Here is a 20855-nt window from a genome sequence, read left to right as displayed (position 1 = left end):
AAATAAATAGGGGAGAATGGTTTTATCTATCTATCTAAAAAGGGGGGGGGTGAAGGTTCATATGGAAATTCGTCATTTTTAAAGCTGTTACAGTGAAACTTTGTATTTAGACACTTAATGGGGAACGAAAGAACATAGGACACTTTTTATATAGCGAATAAAAAGGGTAGAAGGCGTATTAATTTTGACCACCAACCACTAACACAACCACGCGGACGAAGTCGCGGGCAAAAGCTAGTCACATTTATAGTACAAGAAATCAAGCCTCTTTACATTGGCCCTAAACTAGGCAAGCCCGTATCTTGGGCATTGGGACTTTGGTACTAGGATAATGTTACATCTTTTTCTTTCTTTTCTTTTTTTTCTTTTTTAAAAAGAACGTTGCCCCACATTTAGATTTTCTCCTGTGTCGTGGGTGCGTTTACAAACATACAATTTCACATACACATGACACCAAGACCCGAAACAACAATTAGTGACGTAATCAACACTAGTATTTATTCTGGTGCCTCTTTGTAGACATAAAAACCATGGTTTTAGAACCATCGCATTGGGTCATATCATCATATGGCCCTTTTTCCGTGCAATCTGCATTAAGTAGGTGGCGCTAGTGTAGAAAATGGGTGAGAACGAAAAATCTTCAAGGTCTCGGGTTAAGTCGACTCATTTGAATATTTTAAAATATGTAGACACATTAAATCTGACCTTATTAACATACAATAAAGTTACTTTTGAATTATTTACTGCTACTTCATAATTAATTATCGTGTGAAATATTACCTTTACTTCTGTAGGCTCTCGGTTCTCGGTATTTTGAGTCAAGTAAAAAATCTTAACCAAATTGGACATAAAAGCATTAAAATATTCCACATAAAATCAACACATACCTTTTATTCCCTGAAGAGACTAGTTATATTCATCATCATCATCATTAACAGCCTATAAGTGGCCACTACTGACCAAAGGCCTCTTCTCACACGAAGAAGGTTTGAACATTAACCAAGAAGGGTTGGCGATTTCAAACTTATTACTTTAGAAATTATAAGCCCAGCTTTTCTCACCATGTTTTCCTTCACCGTTAGCCATTGGTGTAAATAATCTTAGAACATAATTATAACTTGGAAGAAGTCACAATGGTACCTGCCGTTGGTAGGTTCCGAAACGAGGTTTAAGCGGGCGTCCTAAACCTCCGGGCCACTACGACTACTAATTATGATTGTCTCAGCAATAGGGGTGCACTACCTGCACACTAACTCAATAATGCTTAATCCGAATTTCTCACACCTTCGTGTTTCCTCAAGTGCCTCCTGCACAACCTTCGAACCACTGGGGCAGTATAAGATGACTAATCTTCTTCTTCTATCTATCTTTGAATTTGTTTGTTAGAACGCGCTTATCTCTGGAGCTACTGCACCGATTTGAAAAAATCTTTTTGTGTTGCTTGCATTTATCGAGGAAGGCAATCAAAGGAACCGAGTGGCAGGTAAAAATCATGACCACGACCTTACTGTCAAGAGCGTGCTAACAAGATAAACAAAGTATATTTTTCCTATAAAATAGGTAACTACTATTCATAGAATATTTGTTTGTTAAAGACAAACAAATAAGTATTGACAGGGATACAGCGCAGACGCAAGGACTAAAGAATGACGTCACATTCTCGAGTATATGCTAATTGGCAGTTATGACGTCATCCTTAGTGTGTGCACTTGAAGACACTATTGCAATGGAGGTACATCCTCGTAACAAGACGCGATAGTTTATGCAGATGGACTGATCGGTCTATAAATGCAGAAACTGCTAGATGGATTTAGATGGGATTTTCTATATAGATAGACCAGCAATATAGGTTAAAATAACTACACGAAGTTGAAATTGCAGTTTTTAAAACTAATTATTATGTTTTTCGGCTTAATCGCGTAATTATTTGACAAGGAACTCGACTAGTTTCAAGCCAAACTAGAGGCTCATATTCATGATCAGCATTCCGCGACACACGACGCGGCGACTGTCGCGGGCAGGAGATTACCAGAAGCCCAATTATCCCCTTTCCCAATCTTCCTAATCCCTGATTCCCCAACAACCCTTAAATTCCTAACCCCAAAAAGACCAGCAACGCACTTGTAACGCCTCTGGTGTTTCAGGTGTCTTTGAGCGGCGGCGATTGCTTACCATCAGGTGATCCGTCTGCTCGTTTACCGGCTTATATCATAAAAATAAATTCTATTATAGAAAGGGCAACCCATCCAGTTAAGGATGTCCTTGAGAACTTGTAATCAGCCGTAGTTACTGCTTACCAGCTGCCACAACCGAAATTATAGTAATTTGCGGTTTCTGGTACACCGGCCCACAAATGACATAATTACCATTGGACTGATTGAGAAAAACTTGATTTCTGTAACGCCATTTTTGAGAGAACCTGTCCTTTTATGGTGTAACACGGTGATCAAAATTGGGTCTTCATTGCGACATCAGAGTTTTGGCAATCTAGATCTTAATTGTGGGTGAATAAGGATATTTTTCGCTAAAACCAAGCTTTTATTACTAATTTTGTTAATTAACATGGTCCTAATGGTCGTTGTTATGTCATAAACGGTATAAAAACTAAGCTTTCTAATGGTAAAAGTGTTATAAAATCGGTTCAGCAGTTTCGGAGTATGTTTTTTGTAGACAAACAAAATCCTCTTTATAATAATTTAAGTTAACTAAACATAGACAGACGAAATGAATTTACATATCTTTAGAAATGAAAGGGTAGGTATATGAAACCTTTTTGCTTGAAGACACAGTATACTACAAAAGCACAACTCCGCGAAACATCTAGTTGAAATAGCGACTGTTTCCACTAAGCAACAAAGTCTAATTTAGCTCGCACACGCGTTCCTTTACCATAAAAAATAGTTACAAACATCAATATATGCATTGAAAATATAATACGAAGTATTTAGTATAAATATCGCATAACGAAACCGGTTATAACTGGTAAGAAATAAACACAAACTGGTTGCAACCACTTTCGATTTTATTTGAACTTTATCTGAAACAGATGATCGTAAAAAATATCGTTTAAGAGCCAGGCTATGGATAGCACTGCCGAGGGTTGACGAAAATTGCCGAAGTTCTCCGAAGGAGCTTGAGGAACAGATTGTTTTTTTTTTTTTTGTACATATTGTTTTGGGCAGATTCTACAGGGCACTTCCACTTTGCATACTTTTTTAGGTTCCATGACAGACTTTTATTTATTGATATTTTAAAGGTTTTTTTTTTATGGAATAGGTGGCAAACGAGCAGACGAATCACCTGATGGCAAGTGATCAGCGCCGCCCATGAAGACCCACAACACCACAGGAGCCACAAGTTGCCTGCCTTTTAAAAAGTAGCATGCTCTTTTCTTAAAAGTTTGAAGGACCTATTTAAAGTTCTGTTCACACAAAGTGCATGATAATAGACGATAATCTCTTTTATTTCTATAACAAAAACCATAGTTATAACAAAAACGAATAACATAACAAGCATAAACTAGTTTAAATCTAATCACATAATTTACCCTTTCTCCAACTAACAACCATGTTACTATGTGGCTACAGAATAGCCCTGCACACGTACACAACATTAAATACACAAGAAATAGCTGGGGGCTTGCACAACACTAATGTACATCTTGCTTACAAAATGTGTATTATTTGGCATTGCATTTACGACTACGTAACTATATGCTTAGAATGGAACACAGAATGTTAGTTGAAATTGTATCAAAATAAAATTATTACTTCTTTTTTTGGGATAAGTAGAGCAGACAGGGCTTAGTACGAGTTTGTTTTACGTTTGAAAATGGGACTGCGTTTAGTGCTCTGATTGGCCGGCTCTAATGAACCAACCAATCAGAAATGCCCTTAGTACGTTTAACGAAATCGAAACGAGGCGTGTCTGAAATACCCCTAAGGCGCTCTTGTTTCTGATTGGTTGGTTCGTTACGTCCGGAGCCGCTGACCAATCAGCAGCTCCGGAGGTAGTCCGCATAGAACCCAGCTTGAGACCTCTTCCAGAGCTGCGGGCTACCTAACGGGTTTACCGGGGCTCCGGCTCGAAAAGCAGGAGTAGGAACGGGGTGGTTTTTAGTCAGTACGAATCTGACACTCCCTCTCGCCTCGCCTAAGACGGGAGAAGTAGTATACGATGATTTTCCCCCTCAAAAAAAAAAGACCGCTTTCTTGGCAGAATCGCTTACAACCCCACGACCTACGGGGGCTATGACATAGTCCAACTAACTATTATCAAATATTATTACATCATCCATAAATAAGAAAATCCCTTGAAGCCAAACTCCATTGCAACCTAACTGAACAAAATAGAACGAACGGACTGAACTATGAACGCTCGGTCATTGACTTGTATGCAATCATATAGAGTATAGACAGTATTTACTATATACCTACTAACCCAAGCGTGCAAGTAAACAACGGTCGGTACCTAGGTAATCTAATTACTGGTTGCAGTACATAATAAGTTGGTACAATGACTTGTCAGTATACGTATAAGAACTGCTATAGCTACGCACTTTGTTCGCGTACAAAACTTAGGTATTGAGTCTATCTTTCGGATAGATAGCGTTGTGTTTCGCTGTGTCTGTGCGGTTACCGGAGACCCTGAAGTAGCAAATCCCCAAATCCTTAACAAAAGGCAATACTGGTAATTGGTCGACTGCGGCGACTGGTTACTATTAGGTGATCCGCCTAACCATATTCTTTATGATATTATTGCCGGTAAAAAAGTAGACAGATCATCTAACGGTAAACAATCGCCGCCGTCCATGGACACCCGAAACACCAGAAGCGTTACAAATGTGTTGCCGGTCTTTTGGGGGTTAGGAATTTAAGAGTTGTTGGGGAATCGGGATTGGAAAGATTGGGAAAGGGGTAATTGGGCCTCCGGTAACCTCACTTACACAACGAAACACAACGCAAGCGTTGTTTCACGTCGGTTTTCAGTGAGGCCGTGGTATCACTCCGGTTCATGGTGAAGCATGGCTCTGCCACACTTATGCCTTAGAAATTGTATCAGATTGTTTGGGATAAGGGCAGAAAGAAGAACCAGCTCTCGAAATGTATCTGACTTCACAAACAACACACACATTTTAACTTTATGTTGGACAAACAAACAAACAGTTACGTTTATAGGTAACTATAGAAGTTAATTTACATAAATTACAGAAACTTATCATTGTATGTGTAACCACTAAATGACGAACGTTTCGATCAAAGATCAAAGGTTGGCAGTACATGAATTCTATGTTGGTTAAATTCTTCCATTTGTAAGTAGGTAATTTTGTATTATATAGGCTGACTGGTAATTAGTGAACGATATTTAGACATGTGATCGTACTCATGATTACATACAACTTTCCCAAAGAAACTTTTTTTTGTACGAAGACAGACAACAAAAACTGTGAAAGGATACTGCAATTTGATTAGATAATCTAGTTTGCTCATATAATAATCTAAACTTCGGATGAGTAACTAGTAAAAGACTACCGACTTTCATAAACGTTTTTGTTTGTTTTATTTGCAAATTATAATGGCGAAACTTGAGAGATTATATTTCTTCTCTTTTATTTTCCATTCATGACTGACGATAGTCAAAACTACTGTAGATTTCTTAGAGAAAGATTCACACGAATATTATAAATGTGAAAGTTTGTTTGTTTGGATGTTTGTCCTTCAATCACTCTGAAACTACTGAACGGATTTTGATGAAATTTGGTATACAGACAGGGTATGAGCTGACTTTGGTGATAGGATAGGCTTTTTATCCCACGGGAACGCGACGTCGCCGCGTCTACGCACGCTGCTCATGATGAAGAGTCCCTCTGTGACTCGAAACTAGTAGAGCTTTTCTCCGTTAACAAGTATACATGGATAAACTGTGATTTTTAGTGAATATTCCAAAATTCTAAGGGAACACAAAGCTAAGCTCTTTAACTATGAAAAAATGTATGTCAAACATGAATGGTAGAAAAATTGATATATCTAAACCATTCACCTAGATACGGAACTGGTTCGAAAGGTAGCCGCTTCGATGCCGAGACCGGGTAATATTCCATTGAGTAGGCATCGACCCGGTGGACTGAAGACGTCATTAGCTGTTGTTTTTTTTAACCCTCTGACGTACGTTCTGACGTTTATAGAAACTTTGAAACTGTCTCTAGTTTTTTAATTTATCGTTTTTTTTTTGTGCTACATACATAACTAATTTAATTCTCTAAAAGGGATGACAGACGTGCAACTGTGTATTTTTTTTAATTTGTTTATAAAGACATAGTAACCAACCTTTATGTATTTTATTATTCATATTGGTGAGTGGTGACTTTAGAAACTTGATTTAGATAAGTCGTATTCCAGAGAACTTTGGGAACAACTGAACTAAATATTTTATCATCAGAAGAATGATTACAATAAAAATAATATGATTACAATACATTTACCCAAAACTATCAAGGTTATCGCTTGCAAAAAATAATTACACTCACAAATAACAAAACAAGGAGATTGTCTCGCTCTGATTGTATTTAAATAACTGTTTACTGCTACAAACAATTTTTTGTGGACTGTAGTTACAACGTAACATCACATCTATTGTCAGAGGCGGGTTATGGGTACTTTTCCACCAGAGATGTGCTATGCTACGTTGCTGTAGATACGTTTGGCTTCCACCAATCATATTTATTGGTACACATAGCTTAACACTGGGGAAAAACGGTTTATCTAAAGTATGCTTTTTAAATAGTAAAATGTGTGCTATGGATGGCTTCCCTATTGTCGAAATATCGCATAACTACTCGAGCTGGGCATCTTCTTCACACAGCTACATAGTCTAGTATCAGTGAAAGGAAACATAGTTTCACAACTTAGTTAACTAACTATTACATCTTAGTAGCATAGTGACATAGCACATCTCTAGTGGAGAAACACCCTAAACCTAGAGTGAGCCTTAAGTAAGCATGCCTTGAAACCAGTCGAGTTCCTCGTCAAATAATTACATGAGCAACTAAGCCGAAAAACATAATGTTTAATTTAGCAATAATATTATTTCTATCTAATATAATTATCTTGCTAATACCAAACTATAGCAATTACCTTTCATTTTAATAATCATAAAATCTAATAAAAAAAACAAATAACTACCCAGACGTTTAAACTTTTAAATTCACATTCTAAAATGTCCGCCATTTACATAGAGCAAAAAAAATAGAATGACGCGTTCGGATACATTAAAAATGCATTCAGTTTGATCTCAATTTTTTCGAACTAATGTGATCCATTCTCTTAGTTGCATCCGACATGAACTTAATTACCTATACGCTAATGTATCTATTACATAAGATAACATATAATTTAAAACCAAAAAACTAATTAAAAAACGGTTGCATACATTACTTACATAACCTTAATTTTGTATCTGTAAAAGTCTGATAGTTCATATCTCGAGAACGGCTGGGCGGATATTAATGATTCCTTTATCGTAATTAAACATTTACATGTACAAATTCATTAAAAAGATAAAAAACAAAAATCTTATTGACTTAAAATACCCTGACAATACCAATGATCAAACAAATCCAAATACGAAAATACCAATCTTTTGATTTTAAATTAAATGTGTGCTCAATTATTATCCCTGCAATTGATTTTATCCGCGGTTTTACTCGTTTAATCACTCTCTCTCTGGTCGTTCCCTCATGTCTGAGAAATGTGGTCAGCATCAGGGTTGCACCTGGATATGACATTAGTTAGGTACATCTGCATTTCTTTCACAAACGCACCTATCACATAAAACAGTAGGAAACAGCTCAACAAAAGACAACAGACTTGACATATTACTAACGCCGGCTCCACACGTTGGCCCCAATATTGGCCCCAACGCTATTCATCCAACGTGTGGATCTAGAAAATGGCATTGGTCCCAACGTTAGGGCGAGCGTTGGTAGTTGGCCGGCTCGTGTCGGTTTCATCAAAGGAATCTGCGCCAACGCTCGCGATCTGTCCACACGTTGGCGCTTTGCTCAGTTCTGTTACAACACGCAGCGAGTGCATACGTCGAGCGAGAATGGCTTTCTCATCCACAAAATCGTCACCGGCTTGGACATAACAAATATAAATGTGCACTCATCATTACTATAAACGCGCTCAGAGCAGTTTCGATTTCTGTATCGGACATCTTCACATTGGCGTTGACGGGATAGAACTAGTTTATTAGCCAACGTGTGTACGCCTCACCGAGTTTGCAGTCCAACGTTGGTACGAGCGTTGGGACCAACATGTGGAGCCGGCCTAACTAGCGACCCGCCCTAGCTTCGCATGGGTGTAATGGTAGGTTACCGGATATACATATCTATACCAATATTATAAAGCTGAAGAGTTTGTTTGTTTGAACGCGCTTATCTCCAGAACTACTGGTCCGATTTGAATAATTATTTTTGTTGTTGTCTTAGAGCATTTATCGAGGAAGGCTATAAAACATCACGCTATGACCAATAGGAGCTAAGCAGAGGATATAAACCGTCCTCCTGAATCACTCTATCTGTTAAAAAAAGTTGCGTAGTTTTAAAGATTTAAGCATACAAAGGGACAGAGAAAACGTCTTTGTTTTATACTACTTAGTTATGTAGTGACATCAAAGAAATTCATAATAAGTAAATGAGTTGTTTTCACAATATGCAGTCGTGTCCTGCTACCTATTTGCATAAGCATTGTGTCTGTTGCTCCCACGGTAACAATGGCAGGTGGAAACGATGAACTAACTTAGTTCCGTAGTCTATAAGATGTAGAAACTGTCTTGTTCATTTGTTTGTTGGCTGCAAACGCCTAAAGAGCTAAACTAATTTTGATAAAAAAGAGAGATGACATTATCGATTAAGTTACAAGGTATTCATGTTAGCGAAACAACGTTTACGACGCAGGGGTGAGTAGGAGTAGTGATTTGAAAGAAAAGGATACCTTTATTTTAAGACTCTCTGTTCATGTCATAAAATTGAATCAGCTCACTCGTTCACAAGCTTGTTGTAAACAAGGAGAATTATCCACTGACTTCTCCCGCCTTGGGCGAGGCGTCAAACTCTTTCCGACTAAAAACCATGGTTCCTACTGCTGCTTTTAGAGCCGGAGCCCCGGTAAACCCGCTAGGAAATCCGCAGCTTCGGATCAGGCATTAGTCCTACTGGGCCCCATTTGTGGTGATCTGATGGCTCTTTGAGACTACCTACCAGTCTGAAGAAGCTGGTTGCAGCTCATAATCCACTAATTTGACTTTTATAAAACATATCTATGATCATACATACATACATATGACTAACCCGTTCAATTACTTCAGAAGCATTTCATAATACCCCTTTTTTACGTTAAGGATTTAAATAACTGCTACTAATCGAGTACATTTGTCCGATGTAAATTATGATAATTAGGTATTTAAGTATAGTATTTATCTCGAAGATAACTTTATCACTCGTTAGCCGCTTAGTATAAACCGTTTATCGTGTAATAACATTGATTGTTTTGTTTCATTGTGTTCGAAGCATTCATAATAACTATCTTTAAACTTTACACCTTTCTTCCGTTGAGAATAACAAAGAATGCATCACAAAATGCCTTTTACACTTGTAGTGTACCTACTATGTATATCTTGAGCCTCTGACAGTCCACTGTAGGACTATGGTCCTTTACATAAAGTCGGGGTTACTATAACCATCAAAGTGAGGCAAGCGGGTTGGTTAGAGATCAAAAGTTGTGCGTTTTTCACGATTATTCTGCCGCACACAGTAAAACTGTGGAATGATACTGGGCTGGGGCCTTACGGCTTACAACTCGTAATCGCTTACCATCACGTGATGTATCTGCTTATTTGCCTACTAATTTGATAATAAAAATGAAGGTTCAGGTCAGGATGTAGCTGTGCGAAAAAGATGCGCAGCTCGAGTATGCGATGTATCGATAGTAGGCAAGCTATCCAAAGCACAACATCCATAGCACGCATCTTTCCATATAAAACAAATATAGTTAAGCTGAGTCCCTTTCCACCATTGCTAAACTATATGTACCTATGAATATGATTGGTGGAAGCCAAACACATCCACAGCAACGTAGCCTAACACATCTTTGCTGTTCATACAAGCGGCGTGCTTACGATAATTTCACTACTGACATCGTTTAACACAGCCATTTATTTTACTTAACTAACAGTAATCCGTTTTTGAATGTACGTTAAACACATACATTTTGTTGTGCCGCTCATGAACATAGTGAAAAGTGATTATGCAATCACTTTCCTTTCCTTTCCTAGTACCTATACGTAGAATGAAGGTAGTTAATTACGGTCATACTCGTTTACGACGATGGTCAATTAGAAATAATTGCTTTGAAGAACCGAAACTACTGTCGAAAGCCCCAAAAACGATAGTGGCGACATCTACCATTCATTTTTTCAATTAGTATCTTCAACTACTATATTAGTATCTTAGTTCCAATTGAAAAATTTTTTTTTTTTTTTTTTTTTTTTTTTTTTTTTTTTTTTTTTTAAAAATTTTTCAATTGGAACTAAGATACTAATATAGTAGTTACTTTAGTTCCGAAGCTGCGGACTACCTAGCGGGTTTACCGGGGCTCCGGCTTGAAAAGCAGGAGTACGAACTGGGTGGTTTTTAGCCAGTAAGAGTCTGACACTCCCTCTCGCCTCGCCCAAGGCGGGAGCAGTCATTGGATGATTTTTTCCCCTAAAAAAAAAGTATCAGTTGTGTGGTAGCGACTACGATCTCCGACCTGCCAAGCGAGGAGATAGTGGCAACCCTCGTAGAAGAGGCAATGATGATGTATTGAAAATTCAAATTGTTTGCAACCGCGAGTTGCAAGCAAGATGACACAAAGCTTGGTTCTGGAGATAGGTAAAGTATCAATTATTATGTTATCGGCTTATTCACGTAACTGTTTGACGAGGAACTCGACTAGTTTCAAGCCACGCTAGAGGCTCATATTCATCAGTAGCAGCGCGACAATCGCCGCGTCGTGTGTCACGGAATGCTTTAGTATGTCTCACGAAAGTTATAATAAAATTATAGGTAAAGTATTATATTAATTTCTAAGCGGAATAAAGGGCGTATAAAAAGAAAGTCCTTGTAAATAACTACTTAAATGTATTTTTCAATAGTTATCGCGTTCAGTATATAGATAATGATGGTTGGGAAAGAAACAGTTGCGTTGAAGGTCTACTTACCGATCGACGGCGATGTTAATGAATGAAATATTAATAATAAAACCGGCCAAGTGCGAGTCGGACTCGCCCATGAAGGGTTCCGTAGCAGCAAGTAGATGACATAATATCAAAGATATAAAATAACTTGGTTTTGCATAGTGTTTGTATGAACGACAAAGTTATAGTTATTTGCGGTTTTTGAAAATATTTTATTTCTTAAAAACTAATTATGATATCTCGTTCAAACCAATTTTCGTTGGTAGTTTCCACTAAAGTCTACAGCATATATTTTTTTTAGAATTCACACTCCCTTATTTTAAAAGTTAGAGGGGGGGACACTAATTTTTCCACTTTGGAGGCGTCTAACTTTCAAACGATTGATTTTGACGAAAAATGGTTTTAGGAACCCTTATGTCTTTTTTAAAGACCTATCCATAGACACCCATCACGGATATGTTAGCTGAAAAAAAAAATTTTTTTAATCAGTTCCATGTATGGAGTGCCCCCCTTTAATTTTTAAATTTAATATTTTTTATTAAAAATTCGAGTAGCGGTTATCCAAATACATCAAGCTACAAAGTTTCAACTATGTAGGCCCAACAGTTACGGAAATAAATGGCTGTGACATACGGACGGACGGACAGACGGACAGACAGACATGACGAATCTATAAGGGTTCCGTTTTTTGCCATTTGGCTACGGAACCCTAAAAATGGTTAAAATAGTAAGGTACTATCATAAAATATACATTCTAATACCTAAAATAGGTATTTTTACTTTTACCAGTGGTTGTTGATTGATATATTCCGAGTACCTAAACATTGAAGAGATTTTATCAATTTCTAGACAGGTATTACCTATTGAGAATTTCTGAAAATTAGAAGAGCTTCACATTATTTTGTGAGCCAGAACTCACTCACTCAGCATAATCAGCTCCCCTATGCTGAGTAGCCTCGCTTGGTCGCTTGTATCGATCAACTAAGCTGTCAAAAAAGGCATAGGTAATTAACATGCCATCACACATTTTATGTGTATGCATAAATGCATGCGGGTCTGCAGACGGCGAGCATGGGAATCACTTCTCGCCGCTCGACCAGAACCAGACCCGTGTGTACGGCGCCTCGCAGTCCCCGCGCGTCTTAGAGATCCACCAGACCACCACAGATGAGGCCTAGTAGGGCTGATGTTTGATCCGGAGCGGCGGACTACCTAGCGATTTTACCGGGGTTCCGGCCCGAAAAGCAGGACGACGCACGGGAGAATTCATAGGGTGATTAAAAAAAAACATAAATGCATGAATGTGATGGTAGCTAATTGAAGAAATAGAAAGGTTTCTGCCTGGCCCCAAAGACAAATACTTGAGTTTATTAACAGGCACCATTAAACAAATCATACATAAGTACGTATTTTCCTGCATTTTATGGCAAAACTTGAACACTTCCTTCAATTACTAGATAATCAAGTTTTACTTTTAAATGCTTATAGTTAAATGGCAAGGTTGCAGAAGTAAATAGCTGTTGTGTTCATATTTACCCGACTGCGCCAGAAGGAGGGTTATGTTTTTCGAGTGTATAATTGTTTGTTTACTATCTTCTTAGGTAGGGCAAAGTATTATTGTGTTTTCCAGGATCTCAATTATCAGTAAACATGTCTGTTATTTGGAGATAGGCTTGCCCTTTATTAGGGTGCTAATGCTTTTTCACCAGAGATGTGCTATGCTATGTTGCTGTGGATGTGTTTGGCTTCCATCAATCATATTCATTGGTACATATAGCTTAGCACTGGTGGAAATGGGTTCAACTAAGATATGTTTTTTATATGGAAAGATGTGTGCTATCAATATGTGCAATAGAGTATGTTCAGCGCTTTGATTGGTTGGTTTATTCGAGCTAGCCAATCAGAGAGCAGAATGCTTGATGGTTGTAATGATTTTGGACTTTAAATTCATATGGAATCCTACCCCATTTACTTGACAAGATTATTCTCATAGCAATAATCACAAAGTAAAATTTACCTCTACATCTTTTAGGCATATTCTATTTTTACACAAGGTTAACAACAATTTAAAAATAAATTATCTTAAAATATCATTTTCATGAATAATTAAAAAAAAATTAAATGTCTGTTGATTGGTTCACTCATGAGAACAAAAAGTATTTTTATAATAACTATTGTGAGACATACTAAATTAACTAAAAATATGGTCCACTCACATATTATCAATGGAGAAAAGCTCTACTAGTTTCGCAAAGCCGACTGATGACAGGCATCTGTGCTCGCTGCTCATGATGGATAGTCCTTCTGTGACTCGAAACCAGTAGAACTTTTCTCCATTAATTATAATTGAGTAAACCATGATTTTTAGTTAATTTAGAACAAAAACAGTATTGGTGATGTTCAAAATATTGTACTTTTTAATTATTAATTGTATTAAAAGAAGATCAAATTCCATAATTTTATCTAATTAGGTTTGATAACAAACTAATAACAAATAAATTAATATTATCTATTAACATTTTATATCAGGAGATTAAATTAGGATTAACCAGCTGTTGTTGGTATGTGTGATAATTAAAAAAATTAATTAAAAATCTAGTTGTTATCATGAACAAGATCACTTTATCAGGGTCACTTTATCACTTTTTTCTTTAAGAAATGTTATGTATTTGGGTATGAATATTTTTAATGTGTATTGTTTTAAGAGTTTAATATAAATATACTAATAAATAACTATTTATCAAATATGGTCTAATTATTTATCTGTGATAAGAATAAAGTTCCTAACTTTTTTCTTATTAGACCTTTGTCTTTTTCTTGCTTTCTTGCTATTGAATTATTTTTTCAACAGCTCCAAATTTAGTCTTCTAATGATAATGATAAAAATTTAAGATTTTTCTTAATAAAAAATAAATATTAATCCATAGATAGCCATTTTATTCTTGTAAAAAGACTAGATACTAATAAATACTTTCAAATATGGAACAGGAAGGCATTAAAAACTGGCAATTAAAATCGGCCCCTATTACGTATCATCAAAATCAAACTCCATAGCAACTAAATAATAGAAACTGTGTACTTGCTAACTAATGTTTACATTACCATACAATGTGCGACACGCATCATAATTACCGTTTGCATAATCTCATTTCTGGTGTCATTAGAAAGAGATTAACCGCGATAAATTTTATGTAGTAACTAAACCTTACAACAGAATAAACTCAACTAATCGATCAACAGTGCAATAAAAAAATAAACTTAAAAAAAAACTCACCGCTCTTCGGTAAACTCCGGATTACGTTGACCGCAGCGTTGAATTTATCTTCCAAAGACATATTTGGCACGTATGTAATATTATCACAAACACAAATTATTAAATTTTAAACAACACGCACTTTGGACTTGATAATTTAGTGTCTAAATTACACCGAATCACTGCACGATTAGCGACATGCTTACAACACATTCACTGTGGATAATTAGATTGTAATGTACACTCCGTGTCGTATTTGTAATGAAAGTATTTATGTATGAAGAAAAGCGATGAATACGAACAAAAACTGCGACGAACGAATACCACCGCCTTCGAACGAAATGAAATGAATGATTTGACATTATTGACATTAATTTATGAAGTTAAGGGATGTGCTCGCTAGTTTAGAATTTGAATCGATATCGATATTGTTTATTTTAGATTTTATTTCATTGAGGCTTTATTTCTTTTAGTAATTTGTTGAGGAGAAAATAAGAAAAAGAATATAAATTATTTCAATTTAAAGACATTGAAGAAGATGCTATGAAAAGGAAGAGTAAAATACAAAGTCAAGTAATTTGTTTTAAAAATACAGTATATAGCGCTAGAAGTGACAGGTATATATGAGAATAAATTAAACTTAAGGTGTTTAATTATTAAATTAGTTACTTATTAGCTTTTTAATTACCGTTTAAAATACCCAAATAATAATTCATTATGTTAAGAAAGAAATTCATCGACAATAAACGTTAATAATTAAATTCCTAGGACAACACTACAGTAAACTGACATATCGGTAAATGTTGCCAAAAGAAATAATATTTACACCACAAAAACGTTCGGATACACGCATACAAGTATTAAAACCAATGAAAATATTTTATCTGTGGCATAATTTTTTTCGGCTCTTGTCAAGTTGAAGCGGGTCCTTCGTTGATTCCTTTTGTACCGAATATTCCTAAATAAAGGTAATTAATCCCAAGTTTTTAAGAAAATCCTAGTGTATAAGTGTAATTTTAAAAGGTTTTAGTGTGCAGAGGTGTTATCATTGCAAGTTTGTGTTGATATTTCAATATTTTGGTTCGGTATATTAGCAAAACCCGCGCCCATATTATATTCGCACAAATGTTCAATTATTTATAGTTTTCAGTGATATTAAGTGTCCTATCGTATTGTATTTTGCGTTATATTATAATTAAAGTGTTTCCGCATTACTCTGCAGTATTACGGAGCTCTCTGTAACGTAATTTTAATTATTAATGCTCATGGTCATGTCTTCACGCTTTATTCTTGGTTAAAAGATCGGCAATCAGCCTAAACCTCGCTACTAAACATCCTAGAATAGTTTTGATGCTGCATTAGTGATTAAAAACATATTTACTATGAGTAATTAATCTTTGAAATGCATATTTCGAAGTAGAACTTATATTTAGGTCCTAAATTTATGCATTTGCGCACTAGGGACCTCCATACGAACTTAAAAGGTTGTATCTACATGTTGTAACATAATACAGGCCACTTTACTGCATATTTTGGTGAATAACTTGCTTCCATTATCATAAAATAAAGCATGTAACTTTATAACCAATCTAGAATGATAAAATGATAAAAAATCTTGTATTACAAATCTCCATTTTAGTGTTTTCATAATTCGAATTGTTATGAATCTAGTTCTAGCTGGCCAGTATTGATTTTGTAGTGCATAGACAATAGTTCTTGTGTATGTAACCTGAAACCTCTTTGTTATCTTGATTGAACTTTGTATTTTGGGTGAAAAGTGACTAATTTTGTGTATGATTAGCTCTTTAATTTGTGAATTTCATCTTTTACCATACTATATGTTAGTTCAATGTTTGTATATCCTAAAGGCTACTTTGTCTATCATAATTTAATATTGTATGCATGAAACTCAACACCTAAAGAACAGTATTATCAATAATTGGTGATACTTCCTGCTAATGATTTTAACTATTAGTCACAGTATCTATTATTCCATGATTTCTGGATCTTTAATTATATCATGTTCTACAAAACAAAGATGAATGTATCTAAGCAAGTCATTAAAGTTTAAACCTTCTCCATATGAAAAGGGGACTTTCAGCAGTGGTTACGTCTTGGTTTCTGATAATGCCCCAGATACTATGAACTAAAAGTCTTTGAAAACCCACCAATGAGTCAGGATCCATAACCTTTAGGTAACTCTGATCTAACTAATCCATTAATAAATTCATTACTTACAGGAATCTTCGTCTAAACCAAAATAACATCAAACACAGACAGCACAATGCCGGAACTGACAGAGCTGGACAAGGCCACCGCCTCCATGACTGAGAAGCGCAAGGAGGAGACCGCTTCCTCGGACAGTGACTCCGATGACACCATCCCAGAATTGGAAGATGCTGGTAAGATATTAAACATTGTACAAGACAAGACATAATAAAAAAACCGGTTACCAGGGCTCTGGCTTGAAAAGCAAGAGTTTTTAGTTAGTAACCACCATATTCAGAGTCATTTAATGGTTACTTAACCCAGTCTTTAGTGATTGTTTTCGATACAATATGGTTGTTAAGGAATAGTTGTAAGTAATTATTAGATGTCTCTGAGCAGGGCACTAAAAGTACAGTCTGACACTTACAATGACTTCTTACTTTCCCTCTCGTCTCGTCCAAGGCGGGAAGGAGAGCGAGAAACCATTGGATGATTTTCGCCTGATAACACTACACTGTACTGCATATTTACCTATAATAATCAACTTTTTTTATTTATGACCATTTCTTCAATCTTTTTTTATTTCTGTTACAGGTGCACCAGGCACCGGAGGCATCTCCAACCCCATCGCGGGCATCGACATCGTGTCCAAGGCTAAACAGTCGCGCGGTGAGAAGAAAGCCCGCAAGATCATGAGCAAACTCGGACTCAAACCCGTAAGTTCACCAGCCATTTATTTCGTTGCGGGATCCAAGACAGTCATTCATGTCCCTGGGACGCGCCGGACTTCAATGTTCCGGTGTTGTCATGGTTGTATCTACTGTAGATCCTGGCTTACAGGAGATGCAGCGGTATGGGAGGTAGTGGCGGGCTTGTCCCAATCTAAAAATAAAAGTTCACCAGCCAGTCTTATTACTATTTAATCATTTACTTCAATCACGTAACTGTTTGATGAGGAACTCGACTAGTTTCAAGCCATGCTAGAGACTCATTCATGTACAGCATTCCGCGACACACGACGCGGTGATTGTCCCGCTGCCGTCGTGTCGCGTAGCCGAGTTCCTTGTCAAACAGTTACGTGAGTAAGCCGATAACATATTTCTACGAAAATATTTCTGTTTTTATAACAGTGACAATATTGTTGATCATAAACCACAAAAACGTTGTTATCTGACCACATTAATATGATATCAATGTAATACCCATGTAGCAAGTACAAAGAGGAGATACCATAATGTGGTTAACAACAAATCGGCTGTCCCCAATGATATTAAAGGTTAAAAGTACTCAGCACATTAAAATTTGGACAATTGGCAACATGTTTCTAATATGAAAATATAGAGAGGCGTGGTTTGTAATGTCATGCGTTCCTGGAAATTCAGTTATGACGCCAACATGTGTTGACTTCGTGGTTTAACTTTTTTATTATATATAGTCACTTTTTCTATCCCCGAAGGGGTAGGCAGAAGTGCATATTATGGCACTGTACAATGTTCACCCACTTCACAATTTATGCTGTAAGTCCCATGTAATAGGAAGTGAGCCTATTGCCATTACTGAAGTATATTACAGAACATTATTAATGTATTGTATTCACTATTAATATCACAATACCATCTAAATTCCAGGTGCAAGGAGTAAACAGAGTGACGATCAGGAAATCAAAGAACATCCTCTTCGTCATCAACTCTCCGGACGTGTACAAGAACCCTCACTCGGACACGTACATCGTGTTCGGAGAGGCCAAGATCGAGGACCTGTCCCAGCAAGCCACCATGGCCGCTGCCGAGAGGTTCAAGGCTCCCGAGAGTGCTGCCGCTGGCAATGACGCCGCTGCCGCTGGAACGGTGAGATTTTTGGACTATTTTGGCAAAATAAGTAGTGTATTCAACAAATTATTGTTTCCAGTCTGTGTATGTGAACTTGTATGTTTGTAAACGCACCCACGACACAAGAGAAAGATACTGTGCTACAAGTTCGATTCTGGCATAAATAGGTTTTGTTTTTGTCTGTTTGCCTAACTTCATTTTTGTGAGTCTAGGACACTGATGATGATAAACATTATGCTAATGTTGATTTACGAATATGAAATTTACCTTGGCTGTGTCTGAAGTGTTCTGGAACATTGAGATAGTGACCACGGTCTTAAAAATCTTTTCAATGACTCAACTACCACCATAAAAGGCGTGTCACGATCACCGGCGACCGATATTAGCGGATATGTAGCCTACATTCTTCGGTCAGCAGTTATATAACTAAACTAGCGACCCGCCCGAGCTTCGCATAGGTGCAATGGTGATATATTATGCATGTATTATACATATAAACCTTCCTTTTGAATCACTCTATCTATTAAAAAAGTCGCATCAAAATCCGTTGCGTAGTTTTAAATATTTAAGCATACAAAGGGACATAGGGACAGATAAAGCGACTTTGTTTTATACTATGTAGTGATATCCATGTTTACAAAATACTACGTAGTCGGATAGGAAATGCCGACCTCATCTAGTTATTTAAGAGATTGATGTGTAAAAGAGTTACATTGTAACCTATTTGCAAAATAAATATCATTTATCATTTACTAAATATACAATTTCCTTACAGACGGTGGCTCCTATTGCCGAGGAGGAGGACGAGGAAGGAGTGGATGACACCGGAGTAGATGAGAAGGATGTTGAGATAGTGATGTCACAAGCCAACGTGTCGCGGGCGCGGGCCGTCCGCGCGCTCCGGAACAACCAGTCCGATATTGTCAACGCTATTATGGTATGTATTGTTTAGGTTATAAGGTTCATATTATGTTTGTTAGTATTTATGGAACATACATTTGATTCTTCAAGAAACAGTCTGATGAAAATTGTATTAGGATTTTAGAACTAACTGACCGACCATAAAAACATGATATTGGAATGTTTGTCGATGCTAATATTAGCCTTTTCGCCCACGTCCCATAGTGTGATATACTACACCACCATAATAACTTAACAATTTACTTCTGCAATCACTAAGTTTATTGCGTTCATAGAGTAAAGTATGCAACCATAGATAGACATCAATTAATTACTCTAGTGATATTACATACATTCTCATAATTAAAAACACATCTTCCATCTTTTTCTAATTTTACCCCGTTTCTTTCTTGCAGGAGCTGACAATGTAAGAGTTCCTGGGCGTAGTCAAGAGTATGTTAACTGTTCTAGCTTTAAGTCTCCGATATTCTCCTCGAGTGGGAGCGAGCCAGACATATTGACGCATTCACCTCCCACTCGCACACTCTCAAAAACCCAAAGGTCGATGATTAGATTTGTTTTGTACGGTACGGGATGTATATAGGCTTACTTCAATACAATAAAATTATGGTAATACTATGTTGGTATTTTATTTATGAAAACCCTTTTTGAGGGGATAAGTCATCCAATGTGGCTGAGAAGCTGTATCTTGGGTGAGGCGAGAGAGTGTCAAATTCTTATTGACTAAAAAATATCTCGTTCCTATTCCCGGCGGGAATTTCCCGCTTTGCCGGAGCTCCGGTAGCCCGTTGGATCCGCCATCTGCAGCTTGGGGTACCCACCCAATTTAAGCTATGCAAAGCAGAACTACAAGTAAAACTGACCGAAAATAAAAATAGTCGCATGCGCCTTTATTAGGAGCAAATATTACTGCGATATCCAACCCGTTTGCTAAGAGTCAATTTATACTAGCGCAGAGTTGATCTTTACAACCAAAGCGAATCCCAGCGAATTTTGTTCGCATCGAATGCGCGCGCCTTTTTTAAATCTCAGAAGTAATGTGTGCGTTATGCGGTTAAGGTTGAATTTGTTATGTTCATTTTTTGATAGACGCTTCGATGCGCTTCAACTTTGCGCTAGTATAAATCTACCCTAAGCGTGGAAAACGGTATACTAAGCTTATAGAAAACTCCATCATACACCTTACTCATACAGAGGAGTTTTATCTTAGTGGCATCACCACAAGTTTAAACAGCCACATGACACTTGGCCTCCACACTAAGGTACTTTGGGAATCGGACCTGAGCAGGGTTGGCAATGTTTAAAACATTTGTTTTAAACATACGTTTAAAACACTACAAAAGAATGTATCACGTTTTAAACATGATTAAAACTAATTTGTTTAAAACATGTTGAAAACACTTAAAAAA

At 36.8% G+C, this 20855-nt stretch overlaps 3 protein-coding genes across 10 annotated transcripts in view; 1 reads left to right on the top strand and 2 right to left on the bottom strand.

The window, feature by feature from the left end:
- Positions 1–14843, bottom strand: part of LOC118279722 (acyl-CoA-binding domain-containing protein 5) — a 33855-nt gene extending 19012 nt beyond the window's left edge. For 2 of the 3 annotated variants that reach the window (XM_050702406.1, XM_050702407.1), the window contains exon 1: positions 14510–14843. In XM_050702406.1, coding sequence (XP_050558363.1) covers positions 14510–14570 — 61 coding nt within the window. In that variant the 5' untranslated portion in view covers positions 14571–14843. The remainder of the gene's footprint in view (positions 1–14509) is intronic. The other variant, XM_050702408.1, reaches the window with a different exon arrangement.
- LOC118279920 (T-complex protein 1 subunit epsilon) overlaps positions 1–20855 on the bottom strand; it is a 324585-nt gene that overhangs the window by 284288 nt on the left and 19442 nt on the right. The window lies entirely within an intron of this gene.
- On the top strand, positions 15291–20064 carry LOC118280025 (nascent polypeptide-associated complex subunit alpha). Of its 2 annotated transcripts, none has more exons than XM_050702418.1 (6): positions 15291–15456; positions 16729–16890; positions 17291–17412; positions 18325–18543; positions 19301–19462; positions 19842–20064. In XM_050702418.1, exons 2-6 carry the CDS (start codon positions 16773–16775, stop codon positions 19854–19856), a joined length of 636 nt encoding a protein of 211 aa, XP_050558375.1. In that variant the 5' UTR covers positions 15291–15456; positions 16729–16772; the 3' UTR covers positions 19857–20064. The 2 variants fall into 2 exon arrangements, with proteins under 2 accessions (XP_050558375.1, XP_050558376.1); XM_050702419.1 differs by having other exon boundaries at positions 15432–15542.

The sequence above is a fragment of the Spodoptera frugiperda genome, chromosome 22 (assembly GCF_023101765.2).
Source record: "Spodoptera frugiperda isolate SF20-4 chromosome 22, AGI-APGP_CSIRO_Sfru_2.0, whole genome shotgun sequence".
Lineage (NCBI taxonomy): Eukaryota > Metazoa > Arthropoda > Insecta > Lepidoptera > Noctuidae > Spodoptera > Spodoptera frugiperda.
Note: the sequence above shows the minus strand (reverse complement) of the source record. Positions and strands in the feature narration are given on the sequence as shown.